Consider the following 13,912-nt stretch of genomic DNA (forward strand, 5'->3'; position numbering starts at 1 on the left):
GATGCAACTAGTAAGATAGTAATTCTTTCACCCTGCAATAAGTCATGGCACAAATTCTGACTCACAGTCAGGGGTGGGCTTATTACTGCACAATAAGCCAAAACAGGTGGCCTAGTTGGGAAGTTGGGGGCAACATACAATTTCTGACTCAAAGCCAGATGTGGGCTTATTACAGGACAATAAGTCAGAGGAGGTGGGGGAAACATCAAATTCTTACTCGCAGTCAGGGGAGCTTATCACAAGACAATAAGCCAGTGGGGCTTGAGGGCAATATCCAAATTCTTACTTGCAGTCGGGGGTCAAGACTTATTACAGGCTGATGAAAATTTCATTTATTTAAACTTTATTGCACAGCAATACATGTAAGGGGGCTTCATACCATGTACAGGCTATATCTGGACAGATATGGTCATATGTTCATTCTGAAGAGGAGGGAATATACTAGAATGGGCTGTGATGCTTCATAAGGCAGTCTTACATTCCCAAACTTTGATACTGTCTTCAAATTAAACTATGTAAATAAGACCATGATATAGCTAAGATCGATATTTAATCAACTTTAATCAATAATACTCTACACCACAAATCCCTTTACCACCAAGTACATGTAACTCAATACAAAACTTATCCAAACTATGAAATATCAATATTTACATTTCCCAACCTGCCGCACTAGGAGGTCAAATCCAGTTGACGATATGTACATATGTGAACACTTGAATGGGATAAACTAAAAAAGTCAAATATTTGCTGTACCACCTGAGAAGCTGCTACAACTTTCACACATAGTTGATATTTAGATAACTACTTGGCGAATGACCTCGGAATGTGACAGCACAGACCTCTGTTCAAATGAAATTGTAAGTTAAACAGGAAAAGCGGTTGGGCAGTGCAGTGGTAACACACTCGCATTTCACCTTGACATCCGGGGTCTGATTCCCCATGTGGACCTGATGAGGTGTGAGGTAACCTGTCAGACCATCTCGTAAGGTACACTTTCCTCTTAAAGTAAGACCCCTGACAAGTGCTTCCATCCGGAAGCTTAACTTTACAAATGATTTAGAGCTAGGAAACACTTTTTTCTGTATGATAAGTGTTTGTTTGGTAGAGTGTGTAGAGTTATTTGGAATGCAGAGTTCCGTCAATGATAAGTATAAATGTCTTAAATTATTGCTGAAAGACTTAACGACAATCCCTCTGCTTTATAATATTTCTAGAGAAGATACATACCCCCAGCTTAAAAGATTGACCAAACTAGGGAGGCGGGTTATTTGTGAGCTGTGAGCATTCCATCTATTTAATAATATGTACATGTATATAATAAACAAGAATGTTTACACCTGGTATATAGTAGGTGGTCTGAAGGAAAAGAGCATGCTTCAGCATTAGGTTAACTACGGTTTGTATGAAATACCACAAAGCTCAGCTTAAAGAGAAAATTCAGGTTCAGACTTAAACCTGAATAGAAAAATCTTCACAATTGGACACTTCTGAAACCTTTTATCAAAATGCAATCAATATTTCTGAAGAACCGTTACGTTACCCTGCTTGTACATATTGATCTCGTCAGCACAGGTAAAATGCACACATGGTACTCCAAAAGCATGACACACCTATAACACTACGCCTACAGGTAATTCAATTTTGCTTTATTGTATATCATATATTTTCAGGGTTCGAAAAGAAAAAAAAAGAAAACAAACAGAAAGACCTATGAAAATAATACCGCTTAATGATTCATGACAATAGATTGAATATTGGCAGCAGAGAACAGGATGTGCTTTCATAATTTGGAAGACGAAAAACACATTTTCATTTACATTTTCTATTCAGATGTCACCAGTTTAAAGAAAATAAATGTTAAAAAGATAAACATCGATGTCTGAAGATTTAAAAATCTGAGATTGTTAATCATCAAAGTACAGGTTGAGGTCCACGTTCAATACAAAATACGTTTTGGGGATCAAATTCAGTAATTCTGATAATCACACACTTTGTGAAGAGTGAAGTATTTCACGGCAGAGTTTGGTGCAAACTGTGAGGGTTATATCAATTTATGAAGTATTAAACATGCATTGGAACGGAAATCAATTCAAACTTTTATTTCTAAAACCAATCACCTGAAAAGTATTCCACTAAAATAAAAAAATTTCGCTTGATTACAAAATATTATTTTAACTAAACTTTAAGGTACAGATGATGAGAAAATGATAATATATTTGAAGCGATATCATGCAGACAAACGTTCCATGCCTTCATAAGCAATAGTCAAAGACATTTGACCCAAGGTGTTGAGAGTTGACCATGTGTTATACTGCACGAGGCCAGAGTGCAATAAACACAAGGCCATCTACCTGTGACTTGAGTCAAATATTTAGGATTTTACATAGGAAGATAGGAAATAACTGTTTTCTCATATAATTATGTCAAAAAAAAAAACCCACACAAACTTGCTGCAACAGGAGTTTTCAAAAGCTTTTTTTGGACAAATTTTAGCCAACCTTTGGATATAAAGAAATATTAATGTTCATATTTATCCACAGTTTTGAGTGTTTTAGACTAGGTAATTTAACAAGGTCCCTTTATAAATGTAGAGAAGTCCTGAGCCACGGTCATTTAAGTTCTGGACATGACACAACCTGTCCATTTAGAGATTTAAGTGGCTATGGGGTTAGATCTGACCTGCCGGCCGGCACACTTCACACCTGAGTTTTACCTGTGTCTAATTACTAAGGACTATTGTATTGGCCTGTAGTTAATGTTATTGTGGCCGAGATTACTAAGCAATGTTACAATAGACAAGAATTGTTTGAAAATATCAGAATGTATGTAAAGACATTGTTTGACATCAATACGAAATATTTACTGGAGTGGTAAAAATCTGGACCCAGAACAGCACCTCATCGTAATACATTGTGTATTAAAGGGAACAAGTTATTTGGTAAACCAAAGATATAAAAACTGTCACAAAAGTCCTTTTAACTCTAGTATTATACTACCATACCTTATCAGCATTACGAAGCAAACTGAAATTGCTGACTTTTTATCCAAAATGTAAGAAATTTGTCAACATCAGATCATATTGAAATGAAGTTACAGATTCTATCTTTGTATTTAAATAGATTCTGAATGGTTAGGATAATGCATCTGTTGTCATAGAAACCTTCTTAGTGTCAGATTTTAATAATCAAATGTCTGGATTTAGCAGTAAAATTTAGTTTTCAAAATGCACTTAAAACTTTATTTTGGTGTCACTTCGGCAAATCAATAAATTCTGTTTTCGCTGAAGCTGTTGACATTTCAGTATGATAAGAATCTATTCTAGCAAAGGCGATTATCTATTAATACCAGTCTGTACCTGAGTCTGACTTCATCTGGTGTAATTCATCCTTCAGCCCTGTGTTTTCTTTCTCAGTTTCAACCAACTGAAAGGAAAGGAAAAAGGATTAGTTTACATTTTTAATTGAAAATTTCAATTTTGTCTGTAGATCAAGTACAAAATTATACTATGTCAAATATACCACATCACACATACAATGTCACCGATACACTGTCACATATACAACATCACACATACAATGTCACAGATACACTGTCACATATACAACATCACACATACAATGTCACAGATACACTGTCACATATACAACATCACACATACAATGTCACAGATACACTGTCACATATACAACATCACACATACAATGTCACAGATACACTGTCACATATACAACATCACACATACAATGTCACAGATACACTGTCACATATACAACATCACACATACAATGTCACAGATACACTGTCACATATACAACATCACACATACAATGTCACAGATACACTGTCACATAAACAACATCACACATACAATGTCACAGATACACTCTCACATATACAACATCACACATACAATGTCACAGATACACTGTCACATATACAACATCACACATACAATGTCACAGATACACTGTCACAGATACAACACCACAGATACAACACCACAGATACACATATACAACATCACATATACAATGTCACAGATACAACACCACAGATACAACACCACAGATACAACACCACAGATACAACGTCACAGATACAACGTCACAGATACAACGCCACAGATACAACACCACAGATACAACACCACAGATACAACACCACAGATACAATTATATGTTGTATTAATTGTAAAACACCTAAAATCTGTCTGTATAGTTCTGTTCAGCTGTGTCCTACTTGTGTTGTAAATCCAGCTACATTTCATGCTGTCCATCTACTGCGTTATATTGATCGGGTATTTCCTAAAATTTTGCTACAGACTATTGTGATCCTGCTGGTACAGCCATAAAAATCATGTACATGATAGAAAAGCTGAAAAAATATTACGATACCAGAAACCACATAGATTCTGCTATATGTAAACAAACTTAAAGCATTAAGTAGGCACATAAGCTAGCAGTTCTACAGTTACAAATATCAACAAAAAATATTTTGTAACAATATGCTTTGTTCACCTACAATGGCCCATTATAAGAATCCATTTTGTCACGTCAAGATACCAAAAGTACACAAGGTTGCAATATGCATGCATCTACACAAAAGATGATATTTGGCTTAACAAACCAGTGCATTCCAATATTTTCTTCTCAAAAATTAAACAAAAGGGACTTTGGTATCATTTACATTCTTCGATAAAAATTGGCTTTCAGGAAAAGGCTTTTTTAAATTAATGGGTAAAATTTTGTTTATCAACAAACTGACTTATCAATAAAGGCAAATATCATGAATTTGATGTAATACAGAGTTTACTCTGATATGTAGCTGAAACCAATGTTAAAATGTTGTGAAAAATGTTCATGGTTCTGAACATCGTGACATCTATAATATGGTACCTTAATTATCCTGTACTAATCCAAGGGGCCAATTTATTACCCCCGACTCAAAGCAGGAGGTGGGCTTATTGCAACACCACAGCAATTGGATACATTTCTACTGAAAACGCATTGGTTGTAATGTATATTGATATTTCCAGGAATGGTCTTAACTGCCGAGCAAGCATATTTATGTGTTTTGATGCACCAGATCACCCCACAGTCTCCTCTTAAAATGTCATAATATGATCCAGTAGTTGTTTCATGAAGTTTAAAATTTCATTTGCATTAAAAACATGTTTAAGATTAGATGTCTAAAACGATATAAAATACACTGATACTGCTTATAATGCTTAATAAACCTGCTTTGTTTACCACCAACCTTTTTCCGTTTAGAAGTCATGATCCGTAAACTCGTCTGACTCCTGTCACCAGTAATTTCAGTCATCCCTTCCCTTTATAATCAAATTCCGAATCAATGGGAGCTACCGTGAACACCGTTGTTTACTAACACCCGGGTAGTGTACCTTAAAATATTAAACTTTGCCAGTATCCAGTAAGTTCTATTTGTTTGTCAACGATTACAACTCCACAAGGTTACTCTGAATCGCCAAGAAACACCCAATTAAATCCATTGATTTTCAGTCTCAAATTGCTGATCGTAATGGCTCTGTCAATACGTTTCCTCTCCATTATCCCTTAAAAAATCCTATAGGCTTACAAAAGCTTCTGCTTGGACAGAACGCAACGAGCTCCATACAGAAGCATATCCTACAGCTAGCTACACAGATCTACCCTCATTATAGATAGACATATTTCTGCCAAAACAATTTCATTATTAAACTCTCTCTTTATACTAACTCTAACGAAAATTCGGTATTTCATACACCTGAATAGTGAATTAATAACTAAACTGGTTTAATATACTGGCCACCTGTTTCAGACAGTGCCACAATGTAAATTATGTAAGGAATCCAACTGGGTAGATGATAAATTGCCATACGGTTCTAATTAATTACTCAGCACCTGTTTCAGACTAACCGATCTGACCCACAAGGTAGCTGTATAATCTAGTCGTACAAATTATCTAACATACGAAAAATCTATTGAAACTCTTATCAATGTATGATAATAAATTACAGCGTTGCAGCTATCGAGTACACCTTGATTCCTGGAGGACAGTTTTGACATAAAGTATTCCTATATATTTAATCCCTATAGCTTTGATCTGTATGATAAACACTACGATTATATGGGAAAGTCTTTATCAATATTTCATCAAATTTCAAACACATTTTCGCCTCCAGGGTAGTAATTGAGGACAATTAAATAGTTAAGTAGCTGACGTGTACAACAATTAAATTAATGTGTTTCAAATTAGTTTTTGTCTGACGAGGCATACCTATTGACAGTCTGAAAATACTTCAAAATTCCTCCCGAAATATTTGTGTTTCTGCCATAGAATCTTACACGTGGAGAGGTATAAATTACGTTTAAAGACTTTCATGAAAGTTTGACAGTCCAATTTAATCTTGCTTAAAATCATGCATGAAATGATTATCACAATATTATCAAGAAAATACCATTATGGTGTTGAATGCCTTCAGAATACTGAACCAACACCTCTGTCAAACATCAATATACATATTTCTGTGTTATTTCAGTCAAAAAAACAGACACATACATGTATGTATCTATCTCTGTGAATATAACAATGAAAATTAATTTTTATTATAATCAAAATAGCCAACACATTACCATATTCATCCTGTAATAATGCCTGGCAATAAGCCCACTCACTGTTTTCCTTGGCTTTGTCAGGTCTTACAGTCTAATAGTTTCTTTTTGTCTTTTTTTTTTTTTTTTTGTCGGGGTGGTAGGGGGGGAGGGGAGGCTTATAAAGATAATAATTTCAGATCCAGATCAGAGCAAAACGTTTGAGAATAGTATACCCTGAGCATTGATATAGACAAATATGAAGTTCAAAATGTTGGAACCCTAGTGTATCACAGAAACCACAATGACAAGTTAATTCAAACATCAACATATATACAGAACATATATACAGAACATATATACATTTAAAAATTATATTTCTTACATGTAAATCCAATGCACCCCTATCAACAAAGTCAGAAATACAGTGTATCCCTATCAACAAAGTCACAAATACAATGTACCCCTACCAACAAAATCACAAATACAATATACCCCTACCAACAAAGTCACAAATACAGTGTATCCCTACCAACAAAGTCACAAATACAATATACCCCTACCAACAAAGTCAGAAATACAGTGTATCCCTACCAACAAAGTCAGAAATACAATATACCCCTACCAACAAAGTCACAAATACAATATACCCCTACCAACAAAGTCACAAATACAGTGTATCCCTACCAACAAAGTCACAAATACAATGTACCCCTACCAACAAAGTCAGAAATACAATGTACCCCTACCAACAAAGTCACAAATACAATGTACCCCTACCAACAAAGTCACAAATACAATGTACCCCTACCGCCAAAGTCAGAAATACAATATACCCCTACCAACAAAGTCACAAATACAATATACCCCTACCAACAAAGTCACAAATACAATGTACCCCTACCAACAAAGTCACAAATACAATGTATCCCTACCAACAAAGTCACAAATACAATGTATCCCTACCAACAAAGTCAGAAATACAATATACCCCTACCAACAAAGTCACAAATACAATATACCCCTACCAACAAAGTCAGAAATACAACATACCCCTACCAACAAAGTCAGAAATACAATATACCCCTACCAACAAAGTCAGAAATACAACATACCCCTACCAACAAAGTCACAAATACAATGTATCCCTACCAACAAAATCACAAATACAATGTACCCCTACCAACAAAGTCAGAAATACAACATACCCCTACCAACAAAGTCAGAAATACAATATATCCCTATCAACAAAGTCACAAATACAATATACCCCTACCAACAAAGTCAATATACCCCTACCAACAAATTCACTACTACAATATACCCCTACCAACAAAGTCAGAAATACAATATACCCCTACCAACAAAGTCAGAAATACAATATACCCCTACCAACAAAGTCACAAATACAATGTACCCCTACCAACAAAGTCAGAAATACAATGTACCCCTACCAACAAAGTCAGAAATACAATATACCCCTACCAACAAAGTCAGAAATACAACATACCCCTACCAACAAAGTCAGAAATACAACATACCCCTACCAACAAAGTCAGAAATACAACATACCCCTACCAACAAAGTCAGAAATACAATCTACCCCTACCAACAAAATCACAAATGCAATGTACCCCTACCAACAAAGTCAGAAATACAATGTACCCCTACCAACAAAGTCAGAAATACAATATACCCCTACCAACAAAGTCCAACATACCCCCAACAAAGTCACAAATACAATACAATCTACCCCTACCAACAAAGTCAGAAATACATCATACCCCTACCAACAAAGTCAGAAATACAATATACCCCTACCAACAAAGTCAGAAATACAATATACCCCTACCAACAACAAAGTCAACAAAATCACAATACAATGTACCCCTACCAACAAAGTCAGAAATACAATATACCCCTACCAACAAAAGAAATACAATATATCCCTACCAACAAAGAAATACAATATACCCCTACCAACAAAGTCAGAAATACAATGTACCCTTACCAACAAAGTCAGAAATACAATATACCCCTACCAACAAAGTCAGAAATACAATATACCCTTACCAACAAAGTCAGAAATACAATATACCCCTACCAACAAAGTCAGAAATACAATGTACCCCTACCAACAAAGTCAGAAATACAAATATACAACAAAGTCCAATATACCTAACAAAGTCAGAAATACAATATACCCCTACCAACAAAGTCACAAATACAATGTACCCCTACCAACAAAGTCACAAATACAATATACCCCTACCAACAAAGTCAGAAATACAATATACCCCTACCAACAAAGTCAGAAATACAATGTACCCCTACCAACAAAGTCAGAAATACAATATACCCCTACCAACAAAGTCACAAATACAATATACCCCTACCAACAAAGTCAGAAATACAATATACCCCTACCAACAAAGTCAGAAATACAATATACCCCTACCAACAAAGTCAGAAATACAATATACCCCTACCAACAAAGTCAGAAATACAATGTACCCCTACCAACAAAGTCAGAAATACAATGTACCCCTACCAACAAAGTCAGAAATACAATATACCCCTACCAACAAAGTCAGAAATACAATATACCCCTACCAACAAAGTCAGAGTCAGAAACAAAGTACAATATACCCCTACCAACAAAGTCAGAAATACACTATACCCCTACCAACAAAGTCAGAAATACAATATACCCCTACCAACAAAGTCAGAAATACAATATATCCCTACCAACAAAGTCAGAAATACAATATACCCCTACCAACAAAGTCAGAAATACAATATACCCCTACCAACAAAGTCAGAAATACAACATACCCCTACCAACAAAGTCAGAAATACAATATATCCCTATCAACAAAGTCACAAATACAATATACCCCTACCAACAAAGTCACAAATACAATGTACCCCTACCAACAAAGTCAGAAATACAATATACCCCTACCAACAAAGTCAGAAATACAATGTACCCCTACCAACAAAGTCAGAAATACAATATACCCCTACCAACAAAGTCAGAAATACAATATACCCCTACCAACAAAGTCAGAAATACAATAGTCACAAATACAATATACCCCTACCAACAAAAATACAATATACCCCTACCAACAAAGTCAGAAATACAATATACCCCTACCAACAAAGTCAGAAATACAATATACCCCTACCAACAAAGTCAGAAATACAATATACCCCTACCAACAAAGTCAGAAATACAATCTACCCCTACCAACAAAGTCAGAAATACAATCTACCCCTACCAACAAAGTCAGAAATACAATATACCCCTACCAACAAAGTCAGAAATACAATATACCCCTACCAACAAAGTCAGAAATACAATATACCCCTACCAACAAAGTCAGAAATACAATATACCCCTACCAACAAAGTCAGAAATACAATATACCCCTACCAACAAAGTCAGAAATACAATATACCCCTACCAACAAAGTCAGAAATACAGAAATACAATATACCCCTACCAACAAAGTCAGAAATACAATATACCCCTACCAACAAAGTCAGAAATACAATATACCCCTACCAACAAAGTCAGAAATACAATGTATCCCTACCAACAAAGTCAGAAATACAATATACCCCTACCAACAAAGTCACAAATACAATATACCCCTACCAACAAAGTCAGAAATACAATATACCCCTATCAACAAAGTCAGAAATACAATATAAATATATTATAGAAGACAACAATATCATAAGGTAAGGGAGATATATTGAACCTGAATGTCAAGACAAAGTGCTTGAGAAAAAACTCTTGGATTTGAAAGTATAAATCCATCAAAATGTTACAAATTAAGAAATTATGGTAAGATTATGTTAACTTTAAGTGGAAAGGAATACTGAAAAAGGTCTTGTGTTTTGAAAAAGTTAATTCAAATAAATCTCTCCAATCACTACTACTTATATTTTAAAAGCATTACTTATAAACTTGTCAAAATATTTGTCGGATATAATGACTTAAAACCAGCATGAAGTTCTCATAAACAGGTCATTGAACCAGTCTTGTAATAATGATGAACTAATTTCAAACGTAAGTAGGTCAACTGTGTTAAAATATCTAACAGCCAGTTAAAAATCACTGGACCTTGAACAAATAACCTTAAATAACATGTCGTCCTTACAAGACAATACGAGTATTCAATGTAGACTGATCAAATGATAGGTATTATATATAGAATAAAATTATATTAATTGTTTAAAAAAATTTAAATAAAAATGGTCTTGTGCGAGTTACTTTTTGAATGTGTAACGGTATTGTCAAGAAATACTGATATATATACGTATATCCTTTACAAGATGTCATCGGGGCAACTCACTATTGTCGATCTGGTTTATAAATGAATGACATGTTATCATTTATAGCACACAGAACGATAGCAATGTTCCAGATTTGAGAGACATATAACCTAGTGTATACATAAATTGAGAATGGGAGAAAAAGATTAGAAAGACAAGTTTTATTCCTTTTAAAGAATTGACAAAACATAATTTGTCATTTCTGTATTGGATGAAATAATGAAATTCTATACTGATTAAATGCGATGATTTTTTAAAATTTTTCATAGATTTTTAAAAAATGAAAACCAATATTATCTACACCCAACGATAAAATATTATTTGTGTTAGTGTGAGTTAATGGTTTTCATCAATAGAATATGACTTAAGATAACACAATAATGACAATTAAGATAAATATCACCTTCAGTAAGGACACTTGCTATCAAAACTTTCCTTAGTCATTTAATTTAGCAACTTCTTCAACCCACAAATTTCAACGTTAGAGCATTGTTACATGTCACTTTCTCCATACATATGCTGTGTATACGAGTTACTTCACATATAAAAAAAAATTTAAAATAAAAACGGATTCACTAAACCCTGAAAGTCTCTGAATTCAGAACTTTTTCATAGCTGATATCATTTTTTTATTTACCAACTGCCAGCTATTCTAATTTAGCATGTACCTTTTTCTTTTTGTCTTGCTAAAGTAAGAAAAATACCTGAACTACCAACAACTAAAATCTTACATATTTCTCGAGCTCTGTTTGCTCAAAGAATTGGGAATACAAAGCAATGAATTTGGCTGTACAATATCAGCACACCCCTTATAGAATGGGAACGCTGTTTATTTAAAACAGAAACTTTTAAATCAATGAGCATGAGAAAATTTTTTGGGCAAAAGTGAACAAAAATTACATTATACTGATGAAAAATTGTATTTAAGAAGAGTGTTTCTGTCTTCACTGTGTACCCTTGATAGAAAGAAGAAATATATTCATGTAGTTGAAAGACAATCATAAAAATCAGAAATATATGAATTACCTTTTCTTTTGTCTGCATTAGGTCATCCTCAAGTTTATTGTTTTCATCCATAAGTCCATTAATTTCTTCTTCATAATTTGTCTTCAGTGAACGAATGCTCTCCCTTGCTTGAATGAGTTCTTCCTCGTGTTCATTTCGTTCCTTTTCAAGAGTTCGTTTCAAAGCATCTTCCGAAACCTCACCATCCGTAATAGCCTCCATGGGAGATAATGTTCTGCTTTGCTCGGCTTCCAACTCATCAAGAAGTCGGGCACGCTCAACAAGGAGAAATGCAATTTGTTCACTGGTTGAAACCATTGCAATATCGTCCAAGCCTTGTTGTATAAGCATTTCAGCTGTTTCATTTTGTACGGCTTCCACTGTAAAGGAAATACGACAGGATTTCGATTAGAAATAGTCAAAATTAATTAGCTATGTATTATATATGCATCCTATACGTATAAATGTATAATGTAATTTTGGCAGCAGTTGAATGCCTTTTGATATGTATAGAGAAATGATAAAAAAACTTCGTCAAAAAGAACAAAAATTTGAAAAGTGACAATCCCAAACTTGATCTATTCGTGTTTGCAGAAGCCTTAATCACAAACACCTATTACACAGAGAAATTTTTAAGACTTTGTTTACAAGATGCAATACCCAACATCTTTAGACTTACCATTCTGGTCATGCCTCAGCTGTGCAATGTCTGTCTTCAGCTGGTCATTCTCCGTCTCCAGTTCCTGGATTAAAGCCTCTCTTTCATCAGACAAATGACGAATGTGTTCAACATAGTTTTCAACTTCTTGCATTTCTGCTGTCTGAGCGAGTTTCAACTTTTCTTCATTTTCAATGGCTGTTTGCAGAGTGGCCTGATGGAAACAAACAATTATTATTTACCAGAATATATAATTGTGTAAAATTTCAACAGATCTTTCTTCTTCTGTCTTCAGGCAGACATTCAAAAATGACACTTTAATATGTGTCAAAATACTATCCTCAGTATCAGAAGGCTTGTGTTTAGGTAGGAAAGTGATATATTTGTGTACAGTAGACAGCGTTTGTATCTTCACAGTGTTTCTTGTTCGGAAATCAGATCATCAATATTAAAAAAAAATTAAAAATAAAACGTAAGATTCAAAATATCAAGAAAAGGATAATAGTGATAAGGTCATCCCTCTTGTATTTGATAATAAAAATGTGCAGAAAAATTAAATAGAAGTGTATATTATAGGTGTGGATGTATATGTGTGTGGTGGGTGGGATGGAGGAGAATTAATCTATTTGTGAGCACATATGTAGGGAGGGAGGAGAGAAATAATCTATTTGTGAGCACATATGTAGGGAGGGACGACAGAAATAACCTATTTGTGAGCACGTATGTAGGGAGGGAGGAGAGAAATAATCTGTTTGTGAGCACATATGTAGGGAGGGATGACAGAAATAATCTATTTGTGAGCACATATGTAGGGAGGGACGACAGAAATAACCTATTTGTGAGCTCATATGTAGGGAGGGACGACAGAAATAATCTGTTTGTGAGCTCATATGTAGGGAGGGACGACAGAAATAATCTATTTGTGAGCACATATGTAGGGAAGGAGGAGAGAAATAATTTATTTGTGAGCATGTATGTAGGGAAGGAGGAGAGAAATAATTTATTTGTGAGCATGTATGTAGGGAAGGAGGAGAGAAATAATTTATTTGTGAGCATGTATGTAGGGAGGGAGGAGAGAAATAATTTATTTGTGAGCATGTATGTAGGGAAGGAGGAGAGAAATAAATCTATAGGTGAGCATGTATGTAGGGAAGGGAGGAGAGAAATAATTTATTTGTGAGCATGTATGTAGGGAAGGAGGAGAGAAATAATTTATAGGTGAGCATGTATGTAGGGAAGGAGGAGAGAAATAATTTATTTGTGAGCATGTATGTAGGGAAGGAGGAGAGAAATAATTTATTTGTGAGCA

At 34.6% G+C, this 13,912-nt stretch overlaps 1 protein-coding gene across 1 annotated transcript in view; it reads right to left on the reverse strand.

Annotated features, from left to right (window-relative positions):
• Positions 1-13,912, reverse strand: part of LOC132553863 (myosin-2 heavy chain-like) — a 64,959-nt gene that overhangs the window by 43,765 nt on the left and 7,282 nt on the right. The window contains exons 3-6 of the mRNA XM_060218145.1: positions 12,625-12,817; positions 11,967-12,325; positions 3,359-3,425; positions 2,121-2,135 (exon numbers count right to left, since the gene is read on the reverse strand). Coding sequence (XP_060074128.1) covers positions 2,121-2,135; positions 3,359-3,425; positions 11,967-12,325; positions 12,625-12,817 — 634 coding nt within the window. The remainder of the gene's footprint in view (positions 1-2,120; positions 2,136-3,358; positions 3,426-11,966; positions 12,326-12,624; positions 12,818-13,912) is intronic.

This window comes from Ylistrum balloti, unplaced genomic scaffold, assembly GCF_031769215.1.
Source record: "Ylistrum balloti isolate Yb309-2 unplaced genomic scaffold, AGI_CSIRO_Ybal_v1 Utg370360, whole genome shotgun sequence".
Taxonomy (NCBI): domain Eukaryota; kingdom Metazoa; phylum Mollusca; class Bivalvia; order Pectinida; family Pectinidae; genus Ylistrum; species Ylistrum balloti.